This window comes from Ipomoea nil, unplaced genomic scaffold (genome assembly GCF_001879475.1).
Source record: "Ipomoea nil cultivar Tokyo-kokei standard unplaced genomic scaffold, Asagao_1.1 scaffold2159, whole genome shotgun sequence".
In the NCBI taxonomy this organism is placed as follows: domain Eukaryota; kingdom Viridiplantae; phylum Streptophyta; class Magnoliopsida; order Solanales; family Convolvulaceae; genus Ipomoea; species Ipomoea nil.
In genome coordinates this window covers 3,207,108-3,229,700 of record NW_017618587.1, presented here as the reverse complement: position 1 = coordinate 3,229,700, position 22,593 = coordinate 3,207,108, and the positions used below count along the sequence as shown (strand labels likewise).

The 22,593-nt window shown below is 38.1% G+C and overlaps 5 protein-coding genes across 7 annotated transcripts; 3 read left to right on the top strand and 2 right to left on the bottom strand.

Moving 5' to 3' along the window:
* The first annotated feature begins 468 nt into the window (after positions 1-468).
* Positions 469-2,438, top strand: LOC109149457 (protein RER1B-like). Its single transcript, XM_019297232.1, has 4 exons — positions 469-640; positions 1,016-1,388; positions 1,837-2,017; positions 2,164-2,438. Exons 2-4 carry the CDS (start codon positions 1,036-1,038, stop codon positions 2,218-2,220), a joined length of 591 nt encoding a protein of 196 aa, XP_019152777.1. The 5' UTR covers positions 469-640; positions 1,016-1,035; the 3' UTR covers positions 2,221-2,438.
* Positions 2,439-5,647: 3,209 nt separating this feature from the next.
* LOC109149459 lies at positions 5,648-6,653 on the bottom strand. Of its 2 annotated transcripts, XR_002048960.1 has the most exons (4): positions 6,500-6,653; positions 6,136-6,385; positions 5,859-6,050; positions 5,648-5,722 (listed from the first exon to the last, which is right to left on the bottom strand). XR_002048960.1 is itself a non-coding variant. In XM_019297235.1 (3 exons), exons 1-3 carry the CDS (start codon positions 6,549-6,551, stop codon positions 5,912-5,914), a joined length of 441 nt encoding a protein of 146 aa, XP_019152780.1. In that variant the 5' UTR covers positions 6,552-6,653; the 3' UTR covers positions 5,807-5,911. The 2 variants fall into 2 exon arrangements, 1 of the variants encoding a protein (XP_019152780.1); XM_019297235.1 differs by lacking the exon at positions 5,648-5,722 and having other exon boundaries at positions 5,807-6,050.
* A 2,506-nt stretch (positions 6,654-9,159) lies between these two features.
* LOC109149277 (tubby-like F-box protein 5) lies at positions 9,160-12,110 on the top strand. The gene is made up of 5 exons (XM_019296958.1): positions 9,160-9,557; positions 10,026-10,397; positions 10,487-10,574; positions 10,969-11,092; positions 11,181-12,110. Exons 2-5 carry the CDS (start codon positions 10,050-10,052, stop codon positions 11,842-11,844), a joined length of 1,224 nt encoding a protein of 407 aa, XP_019152503.1. The 5' UTR covers positions 9,160-9,557; positions 10,026-10,049; the 3' UTR covers positions 11,845-12,110.
* A 2,208-nt stretch (positions 12,111-14,318) lies between these two features.
* On the top strand, positions 14,319-15,913 carry LOC109149284 (CBS domain-containing protein CBSX3, mitochondrial-like). 2 transcript variants are annotated; one of them, XM_019296972.1, is made up of 7 exons: positions 14,319-14,512; positions 14,590-14,851; positions 14,935-15,016; positions 15,156-15,229; positions 15,302-15,362; positions 15,507-15,681; positions 15,769-15,913. In XM_019296972.1, exons 2-6 carry the CDS (start codon positions 14,597-14,599, stop codon positions 15,647-15,649), a joined length of 615 nt encoding a protein of 204 aa, XP_019152517.1. In that variant the 5' UTR covers positions 14,319-14,512; positions 14,590-14,596; the 3' UTR covers positions 15,650-15,681; positions 15,769-15,913. The 2 variants fall into 2 exon arrangements, with proteins under 2 accessions (XP_019152517.1, XP_019152516.1); XM_019296971.1 differs by having other exon boundaries at positions 15,507-15,913.
* Positions 15,914-15,967: 54 nt separating this feature from the next.
* Positions 15,968-20,532, bottom strand: LOC109149273 (protein NUCLEAR FUSION DEFECTIVE 5, mitochondrial). Its single transcript, XM_019296951.1, has 2 exons — positions 19,308-20,532; positions 15,968-17,319 (listed from the first exon to the last, which is right to left on the bottom strand). The coding sequence occupies exons 1-2, from the start codon at positions 20,418-20,420 to the stop codon at positions 16,321-16,323; spliced, it is 2,112 nt and encodes a 703-aa protein (XP_019152496.1). The 5' UTR covers positions 20,421-20,532; the 3' UTR covers positions 15,968-16,320.
* Between the last annotated feature and the right edge of the window lie 2,061 nt (positions 20,533-22,593).

The following is a 22,593-nucleotide window of genomic DNA, read 5'->3' as shown; positions in this document are numbered from 1 at the left end:
ACTTTTTTTAAATCTCAAAATTGCCCTTTAGGTTTGACTTGCAAATAACACTTAGGACCAAATCAGGTAAAAATGTCATAGTCGAGGACCAAATTGAGTAATTTTGGTAGTCGAGGACCAAATTGGTGAAATCCTCATAGTCGAGGGACCAAATCGGTAATTTTCTCAAATTGAAAGTTAAGGACCAATTTGTGAATTTAGCTATAGTCGAGGGACCATTTTGGTAACTCTTGCTAGAATTAACTCTTTTACATATGTAATAAGTGTTATAAACTCAACTGAATTTGTGACAATTAATTTATTAAACACATTATTTTAGAATTGATTTTATATTGATTATTTCGAAATGAGCACTTAAATTGATTTATCAGTAAATTAAAATGTCACACCCCCTATGTTGGTGTGATATCTTTCCTGCTTGTTTGTTTTTCATGTATATACAAAAGTAAAATAAAATAAAGAATAAAAACGAAAATAAAACATTACAGAAAGGTCTTCTCCCGTTCTCCGTCACAATCTAGAAAGTGACAACGTGAAGAAATCTCTCAGAAAGCGGAAAGTGAAAAAACAAAACGAAAAGAAGTGTTTTAGTCCCAAATTTCTGAATCGGATCACCAAAATTTTGGGGCTCATAGCAAAGGTCTGTTTTTTTCTACTATCTATGCTTAATCAGTACGGCGTATGCTTCATCGTTTCTATAGATTCATAGCTTTTCCATCAAACTAATCTCACTCATAGCAAGCTATTTTCTTGCTGGTTAATGCTTGTTGGGTGTGATTTTCCATTTTTCGTCGATCGATAGTTTGATAGTCATGGAAACTTAATTGCTGTCGAATTTAGGGTTCTGAATGCAAAAATAGTTGTTTTTTACTTTATAATTTTAAATTCCCCAGTTTGGTTCTGAGATTTCAACAAAACCTTAAATGTATGTGTAAAAGGGCTTGTTTTGGATAGTTTGGTGTATGTATGTACTGAATATTTGGAGCTGGATATTCATTCATATGGTGTATTGCAGAAAGTTGTTAGCTTGAAAGTATGGAAGGAGTTAGGGTAGATGATCCTGGGCCACTGGCACCTCTAGTGAAGTGGAGAAGCGAGTTCTCTAGGATGTTTCGGTACTACCTGGATAGGTCTGCTCCTTATGTGGTTGAGAGGTGGATAGGAACACTAGCAGCTGCATCGATATATGTATTGCGAGTTTATTATGTTCGTGGGTTTCATATTATATCTTACGGGGTTGGAACCTATCTCTTGAATCTGCTGATTGGATTTCTGTCGCCCAAGTTTGATCCTGAGCTGGAAGCTCTTGACGGGCCTTCCTTGCACACTAGAGATAGTGATGATGAGTATAGACCATTTGTTCGACGTCTCCCTGAGTTTTTGTTGTGGTAAGTGTTGAGCTTATAGTCATTAATGTGCAATCAAACTATCAACTTAGGCTTTTAGTTGAGATGGAGCACATGCTTCAGTTGTAAGTTAATTACTGCTTACATTGCACTAACACTATGAGAAAGCTTTAAAATTCTTGCCTCATTGGGATTACTGTTCGACGTCTCCCTGAGTTTTTGTTGTGGTAAGTATTGAGCATATAATCATTAATGTGCAATCCAACTATCAACTTAGGCTTTTAGTTGAGATGGAGCACATGCTTCAGTTGTAAGTTAATTACTGCTTACATTGTACTAACACTACGAGAAAGCTTTAAAATTCTTGCTTCATTGGGATTACTGTTCGATGTCTCCCTGAGTTTGGGTTCACGGAGTGATGGATAGAGATGTTTAAACTAGACTACCTGAAAGGTTGATTGGTTTTTCCCGTTTTGTCATTTGATTTCAGGTATGCGACCACAAAGGCTTTCATCGTAGCTTTTTTTATGACCTTCTGTTCTGTATTTGACGTCCCAGTTTTCTGGCCAATACTACTTTGTTATTGGATTGTCCTTTTCATTCTCACCATGAAGCGTCAGATAACACACATGATTAAGTACAAGTATGTGCCTTTCAACTATGGGAAAACGGTAAGATCTCCCTTGCCATTAATGGTTTGCAGTGTTTGTCTTTGTATAATCGTATGAATCTTTTCGTTCCCTATGTTCAAATCTTTGGTCGTTTATTGTGCTTCCTCGAACTGGATGCTTAACAAAACATTCTTGAATTCTGACAGAGATACGATGATCAGAAGAAATCTGCTGCAAGTAGCAGTGGGTCACCGAGGGATTGAAGTTGCAGAAGTTATAGAAAGGTTTTTGTTCTTGTTTTGAGAATCATGTGCGTACATACTTTTGTTTCTGAAGTAAACTGTCTGTCTGTAAACAATGTGTATATTTTATTTTCACATGAAATTAAGGCAGATGTAGAGAGTAGACTCTGGCACAGATTATATAGTATTATGGAGCTCAGTGTTCTTCATGAAATTAAGCTTTTGATGGTTAATTGAGCCTAGTCTGAGTACTCAATGTTCGAAATTCGACTTGATTTAAAAAGGCGAAACTCGACTCTATATTTTTTTAGTTTGAACTCAATTCAACTTCAAATTATTCGAGCTTGATTTGAATAGGTTAAAAAAAAGTTTTTTTTCCTCATATTTTTTACACATAAACTATAATAATAAATATTTTAGAGAAAGGTGTCAAATTGCTCCCTAAAGTTATAAATAGTAGATTTAGTCAACCCTTTAAATTGACAAAAAAAAGTGTTTTTTTTTTTTTTTTTTTTTTGGGATCCAAATGAAGGTCAAGTCTGGTGTGTTACAAGTTACAACAGACACCCTCTCGAGATAGTCCTTACACACTGCAAAGCATTCGAGTTTACTAACAACGCATCCTCGACGCTGGAAGGGGGCTCCCCCGAATCCACTCACATGGTGTTGGAGTTTCGTGTTTGTTTTGCCAGAATATTTGACACCACATTTTGTTCTCGGCATAAATGTTGAAAAGATAACTCCTAGTTACGCTTCCAACTTAACTTTTACACTCTTCAATGATATTTCGCAGAGAGCCTCTAGGGGAAATCCCTCCCCCCCCCCTCCCCCGGGATCCACTCAATTGTCTTCCTCGTGTCACTTTGAACAATCACTCTTTTGAGACCCTTATCCCAAGTCCATTCAACTCCTTTAAAAATTGCCCAAACTTCTAATTCCCACATTTGTAGAGGGAGCACGATAGCTAAAACCACCACACCAATTGTCATACATGTCTCGGATCCCCCCAACACACAACCTGCTGAATTTGCACCATTGCTAACACTGCCATCAACATTTAAAGCTATCCAGCTTTCAGGAGGCTTCGTCCAAGTCAAATTAATATTGCTAACAATATTGTTGTTGTAGTACAACCTCTTCTCAGACTTGAATGCATTTCTGGTCTCAGTAATCTGCATATAGAGCCAAATGATCTTGTTTTTTTTTTTTTTATAATTAATCTCGATCTTTGTTGTTAAAGAAGTCATTCCTCCAAATCCACCAAAAAGTGTAATGGGCTTATTTATTACCTACTCAACCAAATTTCATTTGCATTTATGATTTTTTTTACCTGTTTAAGGAGTTGATTAGAACTTTTTTTCAGTTAAAGGACCCAATTTACTATTTATTTGACTTGGGGAGCCAATTGACACATTCATTGAATGATTCTGGCCTTGGTTGTAACTTTATTCAGGAGACTCAATTTAATATCTACTCGACTTGGGAGGTCAATTGATACATTCACTTAATGAATCGGGTCTCACATCATGACTCAGAGTAAATCACTATTACGTAACAGTCGTAACTTAGTAGCCTTTTAAGTGGTGAGAGGATCAACGTTTGGTGCCCATAAGAAATCCACCACTGTTTCGAATATAACTTTCACATTGCAAGTGACAAGTCTTACTCTTATATTACGGCTGATAGTCGCGATCCTGTGTGAATCTACCAGGTCAAATAGCTTAACCCGTCTCACACTCCAGGCGATTACTTCTCAAACTCACTCTCAATGTTTGAAACCGAACTCCGATCCATCTAACTTCATACAAGAAAATGATGTTTTTTTTTGTACTGTACGAGGCAATGTTTTCCACTTTTCCGAGGATTCCCTACCAACTATTGTGACAGTTTTTTTTTATACAAACCTGACCTGGTCGTCAAGGGACACGCCAGATGGATTCCCCATCATCATGAATACTCAATTGGTATAACCACCTCCACCAACCAAACACGCCCAAAACCATCCACAACTTCATCATCATCATAAGCACATTTGACTTTAATTTGCTTCATGTGCACATACATATTCCTCCTCGTCATCTTCTATATATAATTCTGTAGTTGTTCGGAATCCTGCGTTTTCATTAGACGATCACCGGCAAGTTGGCCGGCCGTGGAGAATATATATCAGAATGTTCATGTCTGTCTGAAAAAACGATGAGTTTCTGGAATCTACTGTTGTGCAAATGAGAGGAAGAGCTTTCGTTCTGATCCTGTGCTTCTGGGCTGTGCTCATGATTGTCACCCCTGCGCTTATCAAACTCTCGGCTACCGCAAAACTCAACGGAGAGTTCTACGTTGTCATTTCAGAAAGTAAGTAAGCGCCGTCAATCTTTGGGTATCCTTTTCTCTTTCAATCCAGTTTTCTTTAATTTGTAGCTCTGCGACAGACAAGACGAGGTTTGATTTTTATGATTCATGGAAATTCGTTTGTTGTTTTGCAGGTGAGGTGGACGGAGAAGCGAAAAACGACAAGGTTTTGGCGAGTTTGCTGTCCAGAAAGGCACTTGTAGCGGCGGTGCCTAGGAAAGCTCCGGCACCGGCGCCAGCGCCGGCGCCGGCAGAAGAAAAACGACATTTTTGGGGGGAAAAGCTCATGAATTTAAGGAGGTGAGATGTATGAGGTCATGGCGGCAGATTACTACGGCGGTGTATATATTGAATTGGGAATTTTCCATGATTATTGTAAATAGGTGCAGAGAGAATTCATGTTTCTGTAATAAGGGAGAAGTTAGTTGGTCGTTATTGTCTTCTTCTTCTCTAAGTTACAATGATGACATGGGATAGATGAAGTTTCATATCAGATCAATAATGTAATCATCATTCATCATATCCCACTGGTTTAATTTGTTCATGTATAGATGAACCCTAGTTTTGTTCTTTATCAAATTTGTCAAAATTAAATATCAAACTCCAATCACATAGGCACAATGTCAGAAATTCTATAAGTGCTAAATCAGGTAATAAATTTGAAAATTGAACATCCTTAAAGTAGAGTTCGAAACATTTATACGGGCCGAGACAATTCATATGGAAGATCAAATTAGTCAAACAATTGATTTGGTAATCATATAATTTCAAGTTTGACTTATTATGAAAAGTTATTTATTGACAAGTTTAATTATGTATGAAAACAATCTATTAATCTTCTTAATTAGTTTAAACTAGTCCTAAAATTTTTTACCAATAAATGTCACAAAATTAGTTTCGTCCAAAACTTAAAAGTTCCTCTTAAGCCAGTCTTCTTTGAGAGAGTTATTCTTGAATGGTTCCCACTCAAAATATTAAGATCTAGAGAAATTTTGTTAGAGATAATTAAACAGGAGAATAGTCACAGCAGTTCATTATATTGGCCAATACTGATATTACATATATATCCTTAAGAGTCTATAGCCAGCGATATATATTATATATAAACACATACATACCCATAACCCATATACATATTAGGGGCAAAAAAACCCCACTACTGAACTATATATATATATATATATATATATATATATATATATTAGCTAGGGGCAAAAAGAACCCCACTACTGAACTATATATAATTATATATATTAGCTAGGGGCAAAAAGAACCCCACTACTGAACTATATATAATTATATATATTAGCTAGGGGCAAAAAACCCCACGCGCGATTGAACCGACAACGGAAGATGAGCGGACTTATGCGCTAATTCCGGTACGATTGTTGGCGTCGGAGGTAGCCATGTTTGCTACATGAAACTGCGACACGTACTTGTAAATCCTTTCCGGCGCCGTCACCGGCGGCTCATTTAGATGTGCCCAGTTGCTACTTATCCACCTATACATACACGTACACAAATTAAAACACGTAATTTAAGTGAATTGAAATTTCTGGTGAAAAGATCGAGTTTGATTCCTCGTACCAGCCGTGTGTCCGGATAAGTTTGTCCAGGTTGGTTTCAGTGTCGTCGTCTCCGTCCAGAAACCGGTCCTTGGTACTAGGTAATGGCCCAGAGATCGATCTCCCGAATGTTTTCTTGTCGTCAGACGCCATTTTCTTAGGCGACAAGCTACCGGAAATGTCTCTGAGGTGTTCTTCCTCTTTTTGCCTCTTTGATCTCCAGTATGCATCGATTTCTTCCTTTGTCAGCGACCTATTTCTCTGCAACTTCACTGAAATTTTCAAGAAAAACATACAACAACCTTAATTATTACGTACTTTCAATTCCTTAACTAAAAGGTAAGAGGAGTTAAGTAATTAAAGTGAATCTCAAACAAAAACCTTACCAGATTCAGGATCAGAAAAAGGTGAACCCCAACCTGCCATGAGAGAACCCATCTTTTAAGTATATATCTAAGATAAACAGTGTCTCAGAGTCTGATCAGTAGCCAAGAACTTCTGCAGATCCTAAGATGATGTTTGGTATTTGATTAAGGATATCAATGCTTTTATAGAGTGGGAATAACTTCATTACTGGTGGGTCACCCCTACCCCACCCCCTCGCCTCTCTAGTATTCCAACGGAACATAGTTTAAAATTTCTCTTATTTACCACAATTATGGGACAAGTGGATTGTGGATCTCTTAAAAAAACAATCAAGAGTTTCAAATCTTGCCTTCTAAATTTTTTTTTTGATACGATAGATATAATTACTTTTTTTTTTTATATAGATCTGAATACAATTGTCTATATCAAAATTTTGTATGTGAAAATAAAAATAAGAATACATATAGCAATTTTCTTATGAGTATTAATGTAGAAACGCTTTTAACATATTTTTAAGCACCCAAAAAAAATAATAACCCATTTACATCTGTTTGATTATTGTCATTGCGCAACTTTATGCGTCAATTTTTTTTTATAACAATAGACGCATATTATTATATTTTTATAATCAGACCCAAGAACAAGCTAAGTGGGTCCCTTAAGAAATGGTTAATCCTTATCTATTTATCTGTGAATGAAAAATATCTTGGGCACGCATAAAGATATGGTTGAACCTTTTATGCAACTTTGGGCAGTCCTTAGTTGAATTTCCACTTGAGTTTAATTTGTGCCCCCCACTGATTTCATGTCTGAGCGCCCACAGATTTGCATGAGGGTGACAACATTACAGGATGACAATATTATTTTAAGAAATGGGATTATAAACATCATTTCATTTGCCACCTAGATGTCATGTCATAGGATTTTTTTTTTCCCTTTGCCTTATCCAAACTTTGCTGCTAGAATTAAATAAGGCTAATTTACCCGAGCAGGTACGGTGGCGGCTGTTACTGCACGTTCGGAAGAATTTACTCACTTCAGGGAATGAGGAAGAAAATCAGGATGAAAGCCTAAGGTTAACAGATACCAGATAGAGATTCAAAATTCAATTCAGTTATTCAGAGATTATAACAATAGAGAGTACTAAATAGCTAACATAATACTCTCCTATACAATAGGTTATGTATAATCAACTAAACTACCACCACATATATATTAAGTAGCTCAATGGTACCTTAACTTTATAATTCTTCTAAATAGGAGATCATATGTTTAAATCTCAGTGAGAGCATTAATTCTATCTCTTTGTGTTTCAATAGGTTAAGAAAGTATGTATGAACAGATATTACGTTCTAATAGAGTTGATAAGAAATTATGTATGAATAAACAGATACTACGTTCTAATAGGTCATGAAATATGTTAAATATGTTGCAAATGTTTGTAATATGTGTGATCAAACTATATCACCATTGCAAGAGTAGTTTTAAAAAAATGTATTGATGATGGTGTGGTAGGTATAGAGATTAATTAAATTATCTAAAGTTTACTATACTTGATACTAATTACTAATGAATATTCAAGAATAGTAATCCCATCAAATCAAATATATAAATGAATGGGACATGTCACCTAATGGCATGGGAAAAGAAGATGGAGCAAGGAAAAAAGTTGGAGGTTAATGGAGGACAATAAAAATGGTGTCATTTTCAAGAACCACTTAGGAAATGCCATCAACTCACCAAGCTTCTCCAACAAAATATCTACTTCACGAATTGTATTAGTTACGCTATTCGAATAATATTATACATACTCTTATTTTTACAATATAAATTTTTTATTTTTTGTTTATTTATAAATGTGAATCATAATTTTTATTCATATTTTTTAATCTATTAATAAAATCAATCTGTATGGAAAAGGTTTTATTTCAAAAAAATTTATATATATGTCATTTTCTACTAATAGCAGGTCAATTCATATATGATTTTTGAATATTATTTTAGTGATCTAATCTTGTTGAAGTTGGCATCCACTCATCTCTAATTTTCATGATTTCATTAATTCCTCCTCCTTATTATATGGAGAAATATCCATAGATACAATATTTGGAATCATTTTTGGCACCTTCTTATCATGATGCTTCCTTAATTTAATTAAAGCTTATAATTACTAATTGACTACTTAAAAATATACATAGAATGTAATAGTTCACAAATCACACATGAGAAGTCAATCATGATAGGACAGTTATGTATGACAGGCTTGATCGAGATAGTGAGATTTTCTCATGTATTTAGGGAGGGAAATAAGTGCCCCCGACTGGTTAGTCAATTTTGGGCAACATTATAATTGGAAAACGACAGTTCTCAAAAATGTGACAGATGACATGACGTATTGAGGCACTAAAAAAATATATGATATACATGTTATAATATCTTTAGGATTGTTTTTTCTTATGAAATATTTCCCCCACTACTCTTCAAAGTTCAAAGCCAACATATATAATTTTCTTCTTCTTTTTAAGAGAACAAAATATGGTTATTGAAAGGGAAATTCACGAGAAAATAGGCGGGTAAATTATTAGGAGTCAAAAATAAAATAAAAAATCTATTGCCGTTAAAAATTTTAGCGGAGGAAATTAAAAGTAGCAGTTGCATGCCTTTAAATTGTAAAACACCGCCACGGTTTGTTGCAGGCAGATTGATAGTTGGGGATCGTAGAGACGCCGTGCTGGTGGTTCTCGGTGGACGGAGGCGGAGGTGGTGGTGGTGGTGGTGGTGGCAGAGCTGCTCTTGCCTTCGCCGCCTTTGCTTACCGCACCTGAGGAGCATCTGCACTGTATTGCATTTCCTTTTCGAAAAGCGAGGCGTCGGTTGAGGACATTATCGCCATTTCTCAAATCGTTTGTCAATTTCCTGTTGATTGCATTACAATTTACAAGCTCACAGGCCGCGAAAAGAGATACGTTCTCTACCTACATATTTGTGTATGTACTATTGTGCTTTGTGTCCGGGAGACATCGTAACGTGGAAGAGAAGGCTTCGTCTCGCTTTGGATCGGCCGTCTTTTAACATTAGGTGCATTTGAATTTTACTCTCTGAATCCAGAAGCATCCTCAGTTGTTTATATTCGAAACTGTCTGCTTTCTATTGTATATTATTTTTCTGGTTGAATTGATTTTTTTTTTTTCAGAGTAGTTTTGGTGCGAGGTTTTTATATATTTCCGTACTCAAGTTTTTTATTGTGAATCATTATGAGGAGATGAGGATTCTTACGTTCATTTTCTTCATATTTTTGGTGTTTCCGATGGCTTTTTATGCAAAATCTGTCAATTTTAAATTTATAAGTTCCAAAATTGATCACTTGAATTTCAGAGATGAGGACAATAACGTTGTAAACATTGTGTAGAACTTGAAGATTTGGGAATTTTTTGCATAATTTAGCAAGTTGTACTGTTTTTACAGTTAAACTGTTGTGATTTTAGCTTAATTTGAAATTATTTGAGTTTTCTTCTAATCAGAGATCAGTATTTGCTATTTACTCAGTTAAACAGTGGTTGTGTGAAGAGAATGGGACTTAAAGCCATTTGGAGGGGAAATGGAAATGGCAGAGAGAGAAAGGCATCAAGGCAAGCAGAAAGGAAGTGGAAGGTAGGACGTGGGAGGTCAGATGTGGCCCCTGAAAGGTTACCTCTGCTCCTACGTGAATTGGATGAAGAAAGCCCCTGGGAAGATTTGCCTTCTGATTTGCTTTTTGACATTATCAAAAGAGTTGAGGCAAATGAGACCTCATGGCCTTCCCGCAGAGATGTGGTCAGTTGTGCTGCTGTTTGCAGAGCTTGGCGGGAAACCACAAAGCAGGTTGTCAGGACACCCCAGCAATGTGGATTGCTCACTTTCCCCAAGTCCCTGAAGCAGGTAACCTTATTTTTTGAATTATTTCAGATGATTGCTTAGGCCACTTCTTAACATACCAAACCTGATTTTTCTTTCTAAAATTCTGTTAGCCTGGGCCAAGAGATTCACCAATTCATTGCTACATTAAAAGAGACAGGGCTGCATCAAAATTCAAGTTGTACCTTGGCCTGGTTCCTGGTAAAATATGCCTTATTAGCTCTATTTTGGAAAGGAAGTTTTCTGTTTGAGTGTTTAATAACTGTTAAATTCTCTGCCTCAGTCGTGTTTTCAGTTTGTTAGCTATTGTAAAAAATAATTTGGAAATCAAGTTGTTTGGCTCTTTTGAGAACTTTATTTAGATGAATTGTAGGTTCTTTCTTGTTTGTTGTTCGTGATTAGTTTGCATCTCCATGATATTAATAATTTTCTTTCTTGAGTCTATAAAGCTTGCTTGTGAAACAGTGTGGAGTATAAGAATTTATTTGACTCCCTCTTACTTTTTACTGGCAAGAGTGATGATCTAAGTTGTAAACGTGTGCGCAAACAAGTTATGAGTTTGACTTTGACAATTCAACTATTCTTGAACTTCCAGGTGATGATGGTAAGTTGTTATTGACAGCATATAAAATCAATAGGATTGTGTGCACTGAATTCTTGATATCGTTGTCTTCGAATGACTCTTCTCCAGACAGTGATACTTGTGTTGGGAAATTAAGGTCAGTCATGAAGCTGCTTCTCCTCTCGTATGTGTCATTTTGAAATATGTTTCTTATCTCTCCTGGTAATAATTGTATTATACAACAGGTCTAATTTCCTTGGCACAAAGTTTGCACTTTATGACTCCCAGTCTCCACTGAACTCGGGTATCAAATCCAATGATTGGTTACATAAAAGATTTATGGGGATGAAGGTGCCAGTAAAGGCACCAGCTGGCAATAATAATGTGGCAGCCATATCTTATGGTGTAAATGTTCTCCGTAATGAAGGGCCGAGAAAAATGCAATGCACCCTGCACTCAATTCCGTCTTCTGCACTAGAAGTGGGATCTGCAACTAAACCAGAAGGTTTTGGCAAATGTAATGACTATAGATCCTGCTCTTCACCTCATTCGGCGGGAAGGAATCAAGAATTCTCTTCTAATTGTACCACTGAGCCAACGGAATTCATTCACACGTGTTCAGATCCACTGACTTTAAGGAATATATCTCCTAGATGGCATGAGCAATTGCAATGCTGGTGCTTGAATTTCAATGGACGAGCCACAATGGCTTCTGTCAAGAACTTTCAGCTTGTGGCTGCTGTTGGGGGATCTCAAAATATGCCACTTGCAGAACCAGAAAAAGTCATCCTACAATTTGGAAAGATAGGAAAGGACATTTTTACCATGGATTACTGCTATCCTCTTTCTGCCTTCCAAGCATTTGCAATCTGTTTAAGTACCTTTGGCACAAAACTAGCATGTGACTAGCCTTAATTCTATTCTTCTGTTGTCTTCCCCAAAGACTCCAAGAGTGAGTTGTGTACATCATTTAGATTTTTTTTAAAAATAATTATATAAATATTAGGGAGGTTTTTGTTTGGGCAGACTCTATTTTACATTTTGGTAGGAATCAGAATGGTCTGGTCACTGACCAGTATATAGTCTGTAACTGACTGTAAAAATTGCTATTTGATGTACTCATCAGAAGTTTTTCTCTTCAAATCAGTAAAATTTTTGTCTGCTTTCTGCAAGAAGTAACATTCTCCTTTTAGTTCAAAGACAATATATGTGGTTTTTTGTTCTTAGTTAAGTTGTTTTTAGATTTTGACAAATATTCTTTATATTATACATAACAAGCTCTCAGAAACTGTGATATGGCATTAGCATAATACATACATGATCCATGGATTAAAGACATCCTTATTACAATTCGTGTTGAGCCTCTTGGTAACTAGCTGAAATTTGATAATTCCACACATGATAGACTTTGAACCATAATCTATCTGGACAACTTAATATCTTCCTCGTTTTCTATAGGCTTCTCTTTGCAGTAAGCACGACAACCATGGTGCCGAGGCTTTTCAGGGTTATCCAGGTCAGAATCACTTGAATCCAAGAAAAGGCCTTTGAGACATCTCCGTCTAATTGTAGGCTCATATGTAAGTTTCTGGGCATGGGTGGTGTTGGATTCAGCCTTGCGAATTTCAATGGACCCTTTTTTGTCATATGATTTTACAGGTTCTGCTGGAAGATGTGGCATTTCCAGATTCACGCCAGGATTTCTTTCTGTGACGGAACTGTTTAACAGAATTGAGTTGTTGCTGCCCTGTATGTTGCAGTTCACACATGCTTTCACTTCCTGATTTTTGATGGCTTTTTGGTCTTCTAATTTTCTTCCCCCGGAACTTCCCTCTGCATCGGTGGTTGCCTCAATACTTTCATCAGGATTTGATTTATAGCTTCTGTGGATGTGGATTGGCTTCTCATTCTTAGGTGAGCCGAAGCCAAATTGCAAAGATGCCCCTCTGTTATCACCTGCAAGGGTTATCACATTAACCGGCCTCTCTTCCATGGATTGCTTATTACCTCCAATATCTGTCTGTTGAACTAACTTTGAGATACTGCTATCTTTGATATCTTTGTGCAGAGGAGGGGATTGTTCTTTGGACATTCCAAGTTTTTTATGTGAACCAGTGACTATTGTTTTGGTTTGTTGTCCATTAGAATTTGAGGTCTTCACTGTCTGCTCCATGCTAAATTGCTCTTGCGTATCCTCTGGTTGAACTGCAACTGCTGGCTGCTCTTTTGTTGTCTGTATCTCCTTAACCTCATGCTTAGCTTCATCATGATCTTTCTCTCCAGTCTCTTGTATGACTTCCTTAGCTTCCTCGAGATTTGAGTCCACAGGAGGTTTAGATTCTTGATTGTTGGTTGTAACATCCGACTTTTGTGAAGGCTCGGGGGCCTCTCGACCTTCTGTGATGTCAGTTGCAGGAGTCATTTTTTCTGATTCTTTGGAAGGCTGTATTGTCATCTCAGGTTGCTGAATTTTTGCTTCTTTACTAGTATCTTCTGATGCGGTTTCTTTCTTGGGTTGAAGTTCTGCAGGTTGTTGCTCGGTTTGTGGAGGTGCTTGGCTTTCATTATCAGGCTTGGAAGGTAGCAGAGATTGGTCCTCTAGTTTCTTTGATGGCAATGATGGCTGAGGAATAATTTCCTCTGGTGTTGGTTGCATTTTAGCAGTTGTCTCTGATGGAGAGGTTGAAGATGTCTCCTCTGCAGCACGAGATGCCAAACGCGATGGAGACTGAGGGGGCTTGCGGCTTGGGGACGATGATGGAGTTGTTGGCCGTGATTGAGGAGCTGAACGAGATGGCGAGGAGGGTTTAGGCTCACCTCTAGATGCCGGAGTGGGGGAAGAGGATCCTTGCACCGGAGCTATCCCTGCAGGCCTAAACGGCGGCCTTTGAGCAGCTCCGGCTGCAGGAGCCGTGGCAGACTGGCTAGAGTTTTGGTTTTCAGGCGGCGGAGCAGGACTTCCAGCCGCTGCCTGGGAAGCGGCTTCACTTTGAATGGTGGTAGTGGAGCCCCGAGCTGATCGGGAGGCGGTCCAAGGAAGACGAAAACGAAAAGCTGATCTTTGCTCTGCCATTTCAGTTGTCAGTTTGAAGGTGTTGTATTATGTTGTCCTGGTAATGCAATGACTGCAAAACGGTGTGTATAAATGGGTTTCCATTTGATCCCTCGGAAGAGCCAGAGTCTGAAGTTTTCCATTTCGTCGTCAAAACTTACAGCTTCCTTACCTTTCTTGGGGACAACTTCTACCCAGAAATTCATCGGATACTGCAAACAGATTTGCCTCGCCAACATGTTTAGCATCTTCCTATGTTTCCTTCTTTCTTTCCCTCTCTCTTCCAGGTGACTAAATGCCTTCTCAAGAAAGGAAAGGAAAGCAAAGCAGAGCCAACAGGAATTTCTTTTCCTAGCCCAGTAATGCAAGCAAAGAACAAAAAGATAAGTCACGTTTTAGGCAAGTAATCAAGAAAGGAAAGTTCTCTCCTTTTGGGTTTCTACTTTCTACCATCATTAAGTACAGATAATCATCATCAGATTCACCACAAATCACTGTCCTAACCCCGGATTCGTCCTTGATTAGGTACGTTTTCAGGTTTCCTGTTACTTTCAACTATATAACTAAATAATAATCACATTTACCATCTTTTATCAATATAGAGCCACCATGCAAGGCCTTCTGCAAGCAGTGAGATCATGTCGTGAAAAGCTAAGGCTTGCGGTTCTAGGGCAATCACAGGCAAGAAATGCAGGGGAGTTCAAGGGATCAAAGGACATAATGGTGATGGAGTCTCCAAGAATGCAGCTCAAGGGACTGGAGAACACGACGGTATCAGATGTATTGATGACCAAAGGAGGAGAGAAAGCGGGTTCATGGCTTTGCTGTAAAATGGATGACACGGTTTATGCTGCTGTAAAACAAGTATGTTCCAAACTCAAACTATAGTTTCTTACTAATCATCCTTTCTGTAGTTGAAAATTAATATAATTCTAACAAATATGAAGATGGCTCAAAACAACATTGGGTCCTTGGTGGTTCTGAAGCCTGGAGACCATCACCAGATAGCAGGAATCATTACAGAAAGGGGTATGAAGTATGATCTCTGCGGCTAGTTTTTCTTTTCCTTTTCAAGAACTTATCCTACAAAAAATGATCCAAAACAAACAAATCTAAGCATTGCAATAAACCTGACCTGATGAAGCTATGAACTTATGAGGGGGAACAGATTATCTCAAGAAGGTGATTGTGCAAGATAGAGCATCCAAATACACAAGAGTTGGAGATATTATGACTGACCAGGTTGTTGCCTCACAGTATGAATACTATCTTATTCATCTTCATTTTTCTCCTAACCATCCTCTACTGCAACAGAGCAAGTTGATAACAGTTGCATCCGACACAAACATTCTACAAGCTATGCAGATCATGACAGGTAATTGTAGTAATAGTATTCACATGCACAAGGAAAGAAGGCTGACGGACAAATTCAGGAAAAGGGAAAACGAAAAGTAACAGATCCTTCCACTATCGAAAAAAATTAGAGTAACTAACAATATTTCATGCTTTATGCTTATAGAGAACCAAATAAGGCATGTCCCAGTGGTAGACGGAAAGATTGTGGGTGTGGTCTCAGTTGTGGATATTGTCCGAGCAGTAGTGGAGCAGCAGAGAGGAGAAGTTAAGCAACTAAATGAATTCATCAGGGGAAATTACTATTGATGAAGTACACATCTAAGACACCGTATACTACACCTTGCCTTATGACTCTACATTGTCTGAAGCACAAAGCAAATAACCAAATAACTGGAGAAATCCACTCGATCAACTGTAACTCTACATTGCCTGAAGCACAAAGCAAATAGCTAAAGAAACACAGAAATCCACCCTGTCAATTGTAATTCGAGCTATATTCTTGCATATGAGGATATTATGTGTAAAAGACAGATTTATTATCCAGTACCCACTTTCACTAGTGATGTTTTACTCAGCTCCCAATATCTATCATTTGGGAATAAAATCGGAAAGAGAAGAAGAAAAAAGAAGTTGAGCAACAATTTAGCATTAATGAGGTAAATTTCAAGTCAAGCAAGGCATTGACTGTCCATGAAGGACACAAGGTCAGCCAAATACGAAGTTTGAACAAGTTATGAATTTCCTGTACTTGCTGCCCTCGAGCTATGCAAGCTGGCATTTGATGTTCCTAGGGCAGCAGAACGGGCTTACATTGTTGTGTATACTAGTAAACTTAGATGCACCGGCATGGATCTGTTCAAAGAACACTATCAGGAGAAGAGCCCCAGAAGTAAACAAACCTTGCCTGATACATAACTAGTGAATAATCAAAACAATTTTACAGACGTCTTCAAAAAGCCGTGGCTCGAAATGCTACCCTAACGAAATGCAGAACTTGCAAATCCCTGAGCTTCCTTCAGTTTGCAAATCCTTGCAGCTTCTTGCTTAAACCCACCAGCTTCGAGTCCATTTATGACCCTATCAAAGTCCTCTGCTCCCAACTGCTCCTTTTTAGCCTCCACAGCACTGAGAGCTTGAAGAGCCTTCTTCTCAGCCCCAGCACTTGCATACATTGCACAAAGACTAACATTAACTTTGAAAGGTGGAGTCTCACCAAGCTCAGCAATCTTATCTACGACTTGTTCAGCTTCATCAATTAGCAGCAACTTACTCAACCAATCCACAATAATCGAGTAAGTAGCAACACCTGGCTTAAAACCATCCTTCTCGAGTTCAAGCAGAAGTTGCAAAGCTTTATCCAAATTATTCTTCTTCTCATATGCTGCTATCATGCTAGCTGTACATCTGTCATCTGGCTCGATTCCAAGCTTCATCAAGAAATCAAAAGTATGCCTAGCATTATCCGATTGCCCAGTTTTCGCATATGCTTCAATGAGCAGTGTGTGGGACTCTAAACTTGGCTGATAACCAGCAAACTGCATCATATTGGATATTCTTTCAGCTCCATGAGTGTCACCACGCTGAGCATATGACGTCAGCAAAGCCATATATATCTCTTGTGTGGGTTTGATATCTCTCGCCTCCATATTTCTGATCAATGGCTCAGCCGCCTTGGGTTGGCCTGCATTTACATAGGGCATTATCATAGAGTTGTACATCTTTGCATTTGGTCGGAACCCTTGTTTTATCAAATTTTCAAATGCCACTTGCGCTTTATCAAAATTCCCTGATTTGCTGTACATTTGAACTACAGTAATTGATGTGGCAATATCAGGTACTAAGCCTTTATCATTCATCTTTTTCAGAATTCTCTCAGCATCTTCGAATCGATTCTCTTTGGCATGTGCATCAATGAGTTTAGAGTAGTCAGTTATGTTTGTTTGGAAGGACTCTTCATCAAGAACATGTTCTGCAATCTTAAAAATCAATTGAAAAAAGACACATAAACAAACAAAGACAAAAGACCACTAAAGACATCCAAAGTGCAAGCCATCAAAGAAAGGGAAATTAAAATGCATAGAACCCAAAAACCAAATCCCATAACTTTTGCACCTAAAATGTCATCTTATAAATTGCATAAATGCAGAATGCCATGCCCATCACTCAGGATTAAATATTCATCATATATATATATATATATATATATATATATATATATATATATATATATATATATATATATATATATATAATACCCAATTTGGTCCCCGACTATTTAGGATTGGGTGTTGCTATTTGCACCACCCCTTTGACTAAAATGGAGTATAAAGTACATTGAAAATATAAAAAGGTGATAATTTATAATAAATACATAGGTGGTGCAAATAGCCTAATGGGTGGTCAAAATGCTATTTGCACCACCTTAGTAAAACTGCATTTATTAGATTTAAATAATAATTAATTAATTCAAAATTTAATTCATTAAAATTATTAAAAAAAAAAAAAAAAAACCATCGCCGGAGAAGGCAACCCACGCTACCTGGGTTGCCTACTCCGGTGAGAAGGCAGTCCCTCGCCTTCTCCGGTGAGAAGGACCGGAGAAAGCAGTCCCTCGCCTGGTGAGAAGGCAGTCCCTCGCCTGGTGAGAAGGCAGTCCCTCGCCTGGTGAGAAGGCAGTCCCTCGCCTGGTGAGAAGGCAGTCCCTCGCCTGGTGAGAAGGCAGTCCCTCGCCTTCTCCGGTCCCTCGCCTTCTCCGGTGAGAAGGCGAGGGGTTTAACTTTTTTTTTTTTTTTTTAAATTAATAATTTGATTGTAAAAAATATATATATATATAAAATAAATATTAATCTTTGACCACATTAAATTATGGTGGTGCAAATAGCACGTTTTAATTAGCACCACCTATAAAGTGGTTTGACCTATTAAATAGGTGGTGCAAATAGTAAAGGGAAATTCTATTCACACCACCTATTTAATAGGCCAAACCACTTTATAGGTAGTGCTAATTAAAAAGTGCTATTTGCACCACCATCATTTAATATGGTCAAAGACTAATATTTATTTTATATATATATTTTTACAATCAAATTATTAATGTTAAAAAAAAAAAAAAAAAAAAAATTAAACCCTGGAGAAGGCAAGGGGTCGCCTTCTCACCGGAGAATCACCTATTCGCGGTGAGAAGGCAACCTGGGTCGCCTTCTCACCTATGAGAAGGCAACCTGGGTCGCCTTCTCACCTATGAGAAGGCAACATGGGTCGCCTTCTCACCTATGAGAAGGCAACATGGGTCGCCTTCTCACCTATGAGAAGGCAACATGGGTCGCCTTCTCACCTATGAGAAGGCAACATGGGTCGCCTTCTCACCTATGAGAAGGCAACATGGGTCGCCTTCTCACCTATGAGAAGGCAACATGGGTCGCCTTCTCCGGGGTTTTTTTTTTTTTTTTTAATTTTAATGAATTAAAATTTGAATTAATTAATTATTACTTAAATCTAATAAATACAGTTTTACTAAGGTAGTGCAAATAGTATTTTGACCACCCATTAGACTATTTGCACCACCTATGTATTTATTATAAATTATCACCTTTTTATATTTTCAATGTACATACCCTATTTTAGTCAAAGGGTGGTGCAAATAGCAACACCCATAGTAAAATAAGTGGTGTGAATAGAATTTCACTTAGGATTTCACCAATTTGGTCCTCAACTACCAAAATTGCTCAATTTAATCCCTAACTATGAAATTTTTACCTAAAATGGTCCCTCCACTATTAGGATTTCACCACTATGATCCTCGACTACCCGTTGTAACTCGAGACACTAGAAGCAGCCAATTTGAAATTTGATAATAATACTAAATGAGGGAACATTTAAAATATACAATCTTTGAGCAAAATAACAGGAAAATGATGAAGCTTTAACTGAATAAATGCTATGGGGAGCCTGTGTGGGAACATACCTTGAAGTATAAACGAGCATTCTGTTCCTTTATCTTATCAAGCAGACTTATCCAATCGACCCTACTAGGTTGGAGCAATTCAACCCATTCAGCTAAGAGAGGAGCAGGGTCACTATGCTCAGGCAATGAAAGAATTTTTTCAGTAACAAGTTTGCACTTCCCAGATATTGGCTTCAGTTCTTGGGGAGAAATAATGGCTTCTGCCTCATGAACTTTATCAGCTACATCAGCCCACTCCGGGCTAGATAAATCAAGCCCATAAATTTTGTACTTAATCTTCCCATGCCTCTTTGGGAGTGTAACCTCGGGCTCAACCTTGCCCACATCACCATCTTCTCCAACACTCTTCCTTTCTGCAGTTTTCGATTCTTCTGGTGTACGAGACATGGCATCTTGTTCCCTTAACTTCTCCAAGCTCTCATAAAATTCACTCTCCTCCATCTTTTCACGCGCCCACTTGAACCTAAGCTCCCTCAGCATCTCACCCCGAATGCCAATTTCGCCAGCAAACCTGTACATTTCCTTCACTTCCTCTGACTGAAGAAACCCCTTCAGTTTCTCCTTCCTTGTAGCTTTCTGCATATCATCCAACACTGAATTACTCACATCCCAAACCGTTCTCCACAAATCCGGACTAAAATCCTGCGGAGATGTATCAGTTCCCTCCCCTAGCGTCTGCTCATCTCCACCTTTTTCTATCTCGGAAGCGACCTTCCTAACAATGAACAAAAGCATCCCATCAATCGTATTCTTATCGTCGCCAGGATAAGCTTCATTCAGCTTCTTCCGCATTATCCAAACAAATCTCGATAGAAACTCATTCGTAGTGGAATCTTCATCATCCTCTGACCCAGTTTCTGAATCCATCACAACAGTTTCCTGGGCAGTATGTATGAATCTAGAACCGAAATCCCAAAACGGTTTTGGGTATTTCGGCACATTGGCAAGGAGAATGCCATGAAGAGCAGGGTTTGAAGAAAGTAGAGAGGAAATGGAGGAGGGAATCGTTCTATAATTTCGGTGAAAATACGTTTGTTGAGATAAAATTCTAGTGTTATTGAGCTTCCTTAAACAGTTGATTGATCTTCTGGTGATGAAATGCTTCAGATTCATTCTCGTTTCTCGCAAGGGATTAGATCGGAGCTCAGAATTGTAGGGTTTAGAGTGTTACTGGTTAAAAACTTCTAAACCCTAGTCTACTGGAAAACGGAAGGGAGAGAATAATACGTAAAAATCATGGGCTTTTCTTCTTTACTAAAAGCCCAATTATATAGATGAAGGTCCATAATTTCTTTCAGTGATCCATATTCTTTGTAAGCCCATTAAAATTATGGTTCAGCCCAAGTAATCGCCACATAATAAAAAGACTTAAAAAGAGGTGTAGGTTAAGAATTTAGAGGCAAGCTATATGGCCAACTTGCCAATATTAATATTAAAAAAAAAAAAAAAACTAATTTTGTATTTAAAATTTGACATTTAGAGATTTTAAACTTTGTACTAATTTTATTTAATATTATTTGAGTCTTTATTAACCTTAAATTTTTGTATTAATATTGCTTTAACTAGGTTTTTTTTTGGTAGTGTTAGCGGCTAGCTTGCCAAAGCCCATTAATTGTGGGGACATAGGCGGGTTGTTATATTCTAAGTCCGCCTAAATAGTGGGTAGCCTTGCCAAATTGTGGGTTTTGAAAGGCGTCCGCCACGCTAGCTCACTTTAACATTACTAATTGTATAGTTTTATACTTTTACAGCACGTTTGGTTCACGGAATGAATTTTGAGGTAATAGGAATACTATTCTATAAGGAATGGAATAGAGAAGGAATAGAATAGGAATTGTATTCTATTGTTTGGTTCGCGGAAGGAATAGACTTTATGAATTATATTACAGTGTTTGGTTGGTTTTAAGGAATAAAAATGAAATATGTTTTAAAAGACATAAATACCCTTATAAAAATATGTGGTGGTGTCGATGGTGGCAGTGGCGGCGGCGGTGGTAGCGGTGGTGGTGCCGGTGCTGGTGGTGGTGGTGGTGGCGGTGGCGGCGATGGTGGTGGCGGCGGCGGTGGTGGTGGTAGCAACGGTGGTGGCGATGCTAGTGGTGGTGTTGGTGGGGTGGTGGTGCTGGTAGCGGTGGCAGCAGTGGTGGTGGTAGCGGCTGTGGTGGTACTGGTGGCGGCGGCGGTGGTGGTACTGGTGGCGGCGGCGGTGGTAGCGATGGTGGTGGTGGCGACGGTGGTGGTAGTGGTGGTGGCGGCGATAGTGGTGTTGGTGGGGTGGTGGTGCTAGTGGCGGTGGGGGTGGTGGGGTGGTGCTGGTGGTGAAATAGGAAATAGAAATTTTAGGCTATTTCTAAGAACTCAGTAATAGCCTAATACCAGGGGGCTCTGGTAATAGGTATTACCTTATCTGGGGGAATAGGGTATTACCGGGAATATTATTCCCGGTAATAGAAATGGTTACCAAACAAAGGAATAAGCCTATTACTGAGAATGTTATGCCATTCATGGCCTATTCCGTGAACCAAACGGGCCATTATATTCACTAGTTACCATAATTTAGTCAATTCTTTTATTTAAGAGAGTTTACGTAATAATCAAATACATGTTAGGGGTAATAATCAAATACATGTTAGCAGTTAATATAAAATAGTGATTTTAGTATACAAATCATACATGACCTTGTTTTTATTATAAAACATGATTTTTCTCTATTAAAATCATCCTAACAGTTATTACCATTATCTATAAGGTTGTTATATATATATATATATATATATATATATATATATATATATATATATTAATTATTGAATAAGCTTATCTTTACAACAAATTAATTTAAAAAATTAATTAATAATAAATATTGGAGATATACCCTGACCTTTTGGGCCTGATAGGGAAATACGTCGTCGATTTAAGAGATTGTACTCGAAGACCGACAATAAACCATGGACAACCTTACCCAATTTCTCTCAATGAGGCAGTCTTTTAATTCTCGACCGCACATGCTTGGGTTGGAAATAGGTTCGCACCCAGAGAGAATTGTCTTACAGTTAAAAACCGAGCAGGAAGACCCATCACAATTCTAGCATCTTGATTGCCAACATCTTTAAGGACACTTGACATAAAGAGAGTGGTCGTTGAATTTTCATCATTCACATGGTGGAAGCAGAGAAATGATAAGATTTGGAATGACTCAACCCCTCTTCATGAGCATCAACTTGTTAGAAATGCAAGGAGCTTCCTGGGTGAGTGGACAGAGATTACAAAAGTCCAATTCCCCCAT

Bases quoted from the DNA above. Each gene is read 5' to 3' on its own strand.
- LOC109149459 (XM_019297235.1), bottom strand. From the start codon at position 6,551: ATGGGTTCTCTCATGGCAGGTTGGGGTTCACCTTTTTCTGATCCTGAA. The intron at 6,386-6,499 runs GTAAGGTTTTTG...TGAAAATTTCAG, and splicing joins TTTTTCTGATCCTGAATCTG to TGAAGTTGCAGAGAAATAGG. The intron at 6,051-6,135 runs GTACGAGGAATC...GTGTATGTATAG, and splicing joins CTTATCCGGACACACGGCTG to GTGGATAAGTAGCAACTGGG.
- LOC109149284 (XM_019296972.1), top strand. From the start codon at position 14,597: ATGCAAGGCCTTCTGCAAGCAGTGAGATCATGTCGTGAAAAGCTAAGG. The intron at 15,017-15,155 runs GTATGAAGTATG...GAGGGGGAACAG, and splicing joins AGGAATCATTACAGAAAGGG to ATTATCTCAAGAAGGTGATT. The intron at 15,363-15,506 runs GTAATTGTAGTA...TTATGCTTATAG, and splicing joins AGCTATGCAGATCATGACAG to AGAACCAAATAAGGCATGTC.
- LOC109149277 (XM_019296958.1), top strand. From the start codon at position 10,050: ATGGGACTTAAAGCCATTTGGAGGGGAAATGGAAATGGCAGAGAGAGA. The intron at 10,575-10,968 runs GTAAAATATGCC...TTGAACTTCCAG, and splicing joins GTACCTTGGCCTGGTTCCTG to GTGATGATGGTAAGTTGTTA. The intron at 11,093-11,180 runs GTCAGTCATGAA...ATTATACAACAG, and splicing joins ACTTGTGTTGGGAAATTAAG to GTCTAATTTCCTTGGCACAA.
- LOC109149273 (XM_019296951.1), bottom strand. From the start codon at position 20,420: ATGAATCTGAAGCATTTCATCACCAGAAGATCAATCAACTGTTTAAGG. The intron at 17,320-19,307 runs GTATGTTCCCAC...TTGATTTTTAAG, and splicing joins ATGCTCGTTTATACTTCAAG to ATTGCAGAACATGTTCTTGA.
- LOC109149457 (XM_019297232.1), top strand. From the start codon at position 1,036: ATGGAAGGAGTTAGGGTAGATGATCCTGGGCCACTGGCACCTCTAGTG. The intron at 1,389-1,836 runs GTAAGTGTTGAG...ATTTGATTTCAG, and splicing joins CTCCCTGAGTTTTTGTTGTG to GTATGCGACCACAAAGGCTT. The intron at 2,018-2,163 runs GTAAGATCTCCC...GAATTCTGACAG, and splicing joins CTTTCAACTATGGGAAAACG to AGATACGATGATCAGAAGAA.